The sequence below is a fragment of the Heptranchias perlo genome, chromosome 4 (genome assembly GCF_035084215.1).
Source record: "Heptranchias perlo isolate sHepPer1 chromosome 4, sHepPer1.hap1, whole genome shotgun sequence".
NCBI classification, from domain to species: domain Eukaryota; kingdom Metazoa; phylum Chordata; class Chondrichthyes; order Hexanchiformes; family Hexanchidae; genus Heptranchias; species Heptranchias perlo.
This window is the reverse complement of record NC_090328.1, coordinates 325,756-333,255: the sequence shown is the minus strand read 5'-3', so window position 1 is coordinate 333,255 and position 7,500 is coordinate 325,756. Positions and strand designations below refer to the sequence as shown.

The 7,500-nt window shown below is 50.6% G+C and overlaps 1 protein-coding gene across 1 annotated transcript in view; it reads left to right on the top strand.

The window, feature by feature from the left end:
- spef2 (sperm flagellar 2) overlaps nucleotides 1-7,500 on the top strand; it is a 326,363-nt gene that overhangs the window by 23,561 nt on the left and 295,302 nt on the right. Inside the window, exon 5 of the mRNA XM_067982078.1 lies at nucleotides 4,852-4,897. Within this exon, the coding sequence (XP_067838179.1) occupies nucleotides 4,852-4,897 (46 nt within the window). The remainder of the gene's footprint in view (nucleotides 1-4,851; nucleotides 4,898-7,500) is intronic.

The window sequence follows — 7,500 nt, the reverse complement described above, 5'->3', positions numbered from 1 at the left end:
GACTGTGGGATCGAGAGAGAGAGAGAGAGAGAGAGAGACAGGGACACACACACTGACTGTGGAATAGAGAGAGAGAGAGACAGGGATACAAACACTGACTGTGGGATTGATAGAGAGAGAGAGAGAGAGAGACAGGGACACACACACTGACTGTGGAATAGAGAGAGAGAGAGAGATAGGGATACAAACACTGACTGTGGGATGGAGAGAGAGAGAGAGACAGGGACACACACACTGACTGTGGAATAGAGAGAGAGAGAGAGAGACAGGGATACAAACACTGACTGTGGGATGGAGAGAGAGAGATACAAACACTGACAGAGAGAGACAGACAGACAGACAGAGAGAGAGAGAGAGAGACAAACACGATCGGGTACGGTAGCATAGTGGTTATGTTACTGGACCAGTCATCCAGAGACCTGGACGAGTAATCTGGAGTCATGAGTTCAAATCCCACCACGGCGGGTGGGGAATTTAAATTAATTAAATAAAAATCTGGAATAAAAAAAAACTGGTATCAGTAATGGTGGCCATGAAACTACCGGATTGTCATAAAAACCCATCTGGTTCACTAATGCCCTTTCGGGAAGGAAACCTGCCGTCCTTACCCGGTCTGGCCTATATGTGACTCCAGACCCACAGCAATGTGGTTGATTCTTAATCGCCCTCTGAAATGGCCTCGCAAGCCACTCAGTTGTAAAATCTCGCTACGAAAAGTCATAATAAGAATAAAACCGGACGGACCACCCGGCATCGGACCACGAGGCACCGGACACGACAACGGCAAACCAAGCTCAGTCGACCCTGCAAGGTCCTCCTTACCAACATCTGGGGACTTGTGCCAAAATTGGGAGAGCTGTTCCACAGACTAGTCAAACAACAGCCTGACATAGCCATACTCACAGAATCATATCTTTCAGCCAATGTCCCAGACTCTTCCATCACCATCCCTGGGTATGTCCTGTCCCACCGGCAGGACAGGCCCACCAGAGGTGGTGGTACAGTGATTATGTGGTCAGGAGGGAGTGGCCCTGGCAGTCCTCAACATTGACTCTGGACCCCATGAAATCTCATGGCATCAGGTCAAACATGGACAAGGAAACCTCCTGCTGATTACCACCTACCACCCTCCCTCAGCTGATGAATCAGTCCTCCTCCATGTTGAGCACCACTTGGAGGAAGCACTGAGAGTAGCAAGGGCACAGAATGTACTCTGGGTGGGGGACTTCAATGTCCATCACCAAGAGTGGCTCGGTAGCACCACGACTGACCGAGCTGGCATGGTCATAAAGGACATAGCTGCCAGACTGGGCCTGCGGCAGGCGGTGAGCGAACCAACACAAGGGAAAGACCTACTTGACCTCGTCCTCACCAATCTACATGTGGCAGATGCATCTGTCCATGACAGTATTGGTAGGAGTGACCACCGCACAGTCCTTGTGGAGACGAAGTCCTGTCTTCGCACTGAGGCCACCATCCAACGTGTTGTGTGGCACTACCACCGTGCTAAATGGGATTGATTCAGAACAGATCTAGCAACTCAAAACTGGGCATCCATGAGGCGCTGTGGGCCATCAGCAGCAGCAGAATTGTATTCCAGCACAATCTGTAACCTCATGGACCGGCATATTCCTCACTCTACCATTACCAACAAGCCAGGGGATCAACCCTGGTTCAATGAGGAGTGCAGAAGAGCATGCCAGGAGCAGCACCAGGCGTACCTAAAAATGAGGTGCCAACCTGGTGAAGCTACAACTCAGAACTACATGCATGCTAAACAGCGGAAGCAACATGCTATAGACAGAGCTAAGCGATTCCACAACCAACAGATCAGATCAAAGCTCTGCAGTCCTGCCACATCCAGTCATGAATGGTGATGGACAATTAAACAACTAACGGGAGGAGGGGGCTCTGTAAACATCCCCATCCTCAATGATGGCGGAGTCCAGCACGTGAGTGCAAAAGACAAGGCTGAAGCGTTTGCAACCATCTTCAGCCAGAAGTGCCGAGTGGATGATCCATCTCGGCCTCCTCCCAATATCCCCACCATCACAGAAGCCAGTCTTCAGCCAATTCGATTCACTCCACGTGATATCAAGAAACGGCCGAGTGCAGTGGATACAGCAAAGGCTATGGGCCCCGACAACATCCCAGCTGTAGTGCTGAAGACTTGTGCTCCAGAACTAGCCGCGCCTCTAGCCAAGCTGTTCCAGTACAGCTACAACACTGGCATCTACCTGACAATGTGGAAAATTGCCCAGGTATGTCCTGTCCACAAAAAGCAGGACAAATCCAATCCGGCCAATTACTGCCCCATCAGCCTACTCTCATTGCTGCAGGAGTTCCTCAGGGCAGTGTCCAAGGCCCAACCATCTTCAGCTGCTTCATCAATGACCTTCCCTCCATCATAAGGTCAGAAATGGGGATGTTCGCTGATGACTGCACAGTGTTCAGTTCCATTCGCAACCCCTCAAATAATGAAGCAGTCCGAGCCCTCATGCAGCAAGACATGGACAAAATCCAGGCTTGGGCTGATAAGTGGCAGGTAACATTTGTGCCAGGCAATGACCATCTCCAACAAGAGAGAGTCTAACCACCTCCCCTTGACATTCAACGGCATTACCATCACCGAACCCCCCACCATCAACATCCTGCGGGTCACCATTGACCAGAAACTTAACTGGACCAGCCATATAAATACTGTGGCTACAAGAGCAGGTCAGAGGCTGGGTATTCTGCGGCGAGTGACTCACCTCCTGACTCCCCAAAGCCTTTCCACCATCTACAAGGCACAAGTCAGGAGTGTGATGGAATACTCTCCACTTGCCTGGATGAGTGCAGCTCCAACAACACTCAAGAAGCTCAACACCATCCAGGAAAAAGCAGCCTGCTTGATTGGCACCCCATCCATCAATGACTGAGATCTAATCGAGGGGTTCAGAATTATGGGGGGTTTTGAGCAAGTAAATCGGGAGAAACGATTTTATGCCCATCTGAATTGTCTGACTGTTCCATCACACTCCTGACTTGTGCCTTGCAGATGGTGGAAAGGCTTTGGGGAGTCAGGAGGTGAGTCACTCACCGCAGAATACCCAGCCTCTGACCTGCTCTTGTCGCCACAGTATTTATATAGGAACATAGGAACTGGAGTAGGCCATTCAGCCCCTCGTGCCTGCTCCGCCATTTGATAAGATCATGGCTGATCTGTGATCGAACTCCATATACCCGCCTTTGGCCCATATCCCTTAATACCTTTAATTGCCAAAAAGCTATCTATATGGCTGGTCCAGTTAAGTTTCTGGTCAATGGTGACCCCAGGATATTGATGGTGGGGGATTCAGCGATGGTAATGCCGTTGAATGTCAAGGGGAGGTGGTTAGACTCTCTCTTGTTGGAGATGATTATTGCCTGGCACTTGTCTGGCGCGAATGTTACTTGCCACTTATCAGCCCAAGCCTGGATGTTGTCCAGTCTTGCTGCATGCGGGCTCAGACTGCTTCATTATCTGAGTGGTTGCGAATGGAACTGAGTACTGTGCAATCATCAGCGAACATCCCCATTTCTGACCTTATGATGGAGAGAAGGTCATTGATGAAGCAGCTGAAGATGATTGGGCCTAGCACACTGCCCTGAGGAACTCCTGCAGCAATGCCCTGGGGCTGAGATGATTGGCCTCCAACAACCACTACCATCTTCCTTTGTGCTAGGTATGACTCCAGTCACTGGAGAGTTTTCCCCCTGATTCCCATTGACTTCAATTTTACGAGGGCTCCTTGGTGCCACACTCGGTCAAATGCCGCCTTGATGTCAAGGGCAGTCACTCTGACCTCACCTCTGGAATTCAGCTCTTTTGTCCATGTTTGGACTCAGGCTGTAATGAGGTCTGGAGCCGAGTGGTCCTGGCAGAACCCAAACTGAGCATCGGTGAGCAGGTTATTGGTGAGTAAGTGCCGCTTGATAGCACTGTCGACGACACCTTCCATCACTTTACTGATGATTGAGAGTAGGCTGATGGGGCGGTAATTGGCCAGATTGGATTTGTCCTGATTTTTGTGTGTTCTCATACAAGAAACACAGAAAGTTAGTATGGAGGTACAGCAAGCAATTAGGAAGGAAAATGTTGGCCTTTATTACAAGATGGTTGGAGTACAAGAGTAAGGAAGTCTCACTACAATTGTACAGGGCTTTGGTGCGACCTCACCTGGAGTACTGTGTACAGTTTTGGTCTCCTTATCGAAGGAAGGATATATTTGCTTCAGAGGCCGTGGAACAAAGGTTCACTAGATTAATTCCTGGGATGAGAGGGTTGTCCTGTGAGGAGAGATTGAGTTGAATGGGCCTATACTCTCTGGAGTTTAGAAGAATGAGAGGTGATCTCATTGAAACATGTAAGATTCTGAGAGGGCTTGGCAGGGTAGATGCTGAGACGTTGTTTCCATGGCTGGAGAGTCCAGAAGTAAGGGGCATAGACGCAGAATAAGGGGTCGGCCTTTAGTCCAGAAGTAAGGGGCATAGACGCAGAATAAGGGGTCGGCCTTTCAAGACTGGGTTGAGGAGGAATTTTTTCAGGCAGAGGATTGTGAATCTTTGGAATTTTCTACCCAGAGGGCTGTGGATGCTGAGTCATTGAATATATTAAAGGTTGAGATGGACAGACTGTTGGACTGTAGGCAAATCAAGGGATATGGGGATCGGGCGGGAAAGTTGAGTTGTGGTTGAAGATCAGCCATGATCTTATTGAATGGTGGAGCAGGTTCGAGGGGCCTTATGGCCTATTCTTGCTCCTGTTTCTTATATTCTTCACCTTTGTTGTATCCAGTGCACTCAGCCGTTCCTTGATTTCACGTGAAGTGATTTGAATTGGCTGAAGACTGGCTTCTGTGATGGTGGGGATATCGTGAGGAGGCCGAGATGGATCATCCACTCGGCACTTCTGGCTGAAGATGATTGCAAATAAATCAGCCTTGTCTTTTGCACTCACGTGCTGGACTCCGCCATCATTGAGGATGGGGATGTTCACGGTGCCTCCTCCTCCCATTAGTTCTTTAATTGTCCACCACCATTCACGACTGGATGCGGCAAGACTGCAGAGCTTTGATCTGATCCGTTGGTTGTGGAATCGCTTAGCTCTGTCTATAGCATGTTGCTTCCACTGTTGAGCATGCATGTAGTCCTGTGTTGTAGCTTCACCAGGTTGGCACCTCATGTATAGATATGCCTGGTGCTACTCCTGGCATGCTCTTCTACACTCCTCATTGAACCAGGGTTGATCCCCTGGCTTGTTGGTAATGGTAGAGTGAGGTATATGCCGGGCCATGAGGTTACAGATTGTGCTGGAATACAATTCTGCTGCTGCTGATGGCCCACAGCGCCTCATGGATGCCCAGTTTTGAGCTGCGAGATCTGTTCCGAATCTATCCCATTTAGCACGGTGGTAGTGCCACACAACACGTTGGATGGTGTCCTCAGTGCGAAGACGGGACTTCATCTCCACGAGGACTGTGCGGTGGTCACTCCTACCAATACTGTCATGGACAGATGCATTTGCGACAGGTAGATTGGTGAGGACGAGGTCAAGTAAGTTTTTCCCTGGTGTTGGTTCGCTCACCACCTGCCGCAGGCCCAGTCAAGCAGCTATGTCCTTCAGGACTCGGCCAGCTCGGTCAGTAGTGGTGCTACCGAGCCACTCTTGTTGACTCTCCTTCTCTCACTGAGATGTTACGGGGAGTGACTCTCCTTCTCTCACCGTGAGATGTTACGGGGAGTGACTCTCCTCTTACTGTGAGATGTTACGGGGAGTGACTCTCCTTCTCTCACTGTGAGATGTTACGGGGAGTGACTCTCCTATCACCGTGAGATGTTACGGGGAGTTACTCTCCTTCTCTCACCGTGAGATGTTACAGGGAGTGACTCTCCTCTCACCGTGAGATGTTACAGGGAGTGACTCTCCTCTCACCGTGAGATGTTACAGGGAGTGACTCTCCTTCTCTCACCGTGAGATGTTACGGGGAGTGACTCTTCTTCTCTCACCGTGAGATGTTACAGGGAGTGACTCTCCATCTCTCACCGTGAGATGTCACATGGAGTGACTCTCCTCTCACCGTGAGATGTTACAGGGAGTGACTCTCCTTCTCTCACCGTGAGATGTTACAGGGAGTGACTCTCCTTCTCTCACCGTGAGATGTTACGGGGAGTGACTCTCCTCTCACCGTGACATGTTACGGGAGTGACTCTCCTCTCACCGTGAGATGTTACGGGGAGTGACTCTCCTCTCACCGTGAGATGTTACAGGGAGTGACTCTCCTTCTCTCACTCTGAGATGTTACAGGGAGTGACTCTCCTTCTCTCACTGTTAGATGTTACGGGGAGTGACTCTCCTTCTCTCACTGTGCGTTGTTACGGGGAGTGACTCTCCTCTTACTGTGCGTTATTACGGGGAGTGACACTCCTCTCACTGTGAGACGTTACGGGGAGTGACTGTCCTTCTCTCACCGTGAGTTGTTACGGGGAGTGACTCTCCATCTCTCACCGTGAGATGTTACAGGGAGTGACTCTCCTCTCACCGTGAGATGTTACGGGGAGTGACTGTCCTTCTCTCACCGTGAGATGTTACGGGGAGTGACTCTCCTCTCACCGTGAGATGTTACGGGGAGTGACTCTCCTCTCACCGTGAGATGTTACAGGGGAGTGACTCTCCTTCTCTCACCGTGAGATGTTACGGGGAACGACTCTTCTTCTCTCACCGTGAGATGTTACAGGGAGTGACTCTCCTCTCACCGTGAGATGTTACGGGGAGTGACTCTCCTCTCACCGTGAGATGTTACGGGGAGTGACTCTCCTTCTGTCACCGTGAGATGTTACGGGGAGTGACTCTCCTCTCACCGTGAGATGTTACGGGGAGTGACTCTCCTTCTCTCACTGTGAGATGTTACGGGGAGTGACTCTCCTCTCACCGTGAGATGCTACAGGGAGTGACTCTCCTTCTCTCACCGTGAGATGTTACGGGGAGTGACTCTACATCTCTCACCGTGAGATGTTACAGGGAGTGACTCTCCTCTCACCGTGAGATGTTACGGGGAGTGACTCTCCTTCTCTCACCGTGAGATGTTACGGGGAGTGACTCTCCTTCTCTCACCGTGAGATGTTACGGGGAGTGACTCTCCTTCTCTCACCGTGAGATGTTACGGGGAGTGACTCTCCTTCTGTCACCGTGAGATGTTACGGGGAGTGACTCTCCTCTTACTGTGAGATGTTACGGGGAGTGACTCTCCTTCTCTCACCGTGAGATGTTACGGGGAGTGACTCTCCTTCTCTCACCGTGAGATGTTACAGGGAATGACTCTCCTCTCACCGTGACATGTTCCGGGGAGTGACTCTCCTCTTACTGTGCGTTGTTACGGGGAGTGACTCTCCTCTCACCTTGAGATGTTACGGGGAGTGACTCTCCTCTCACAGTGAGATGTTACAGGGAGTGACTCTCCTTCTCTCACCGTGAGATGA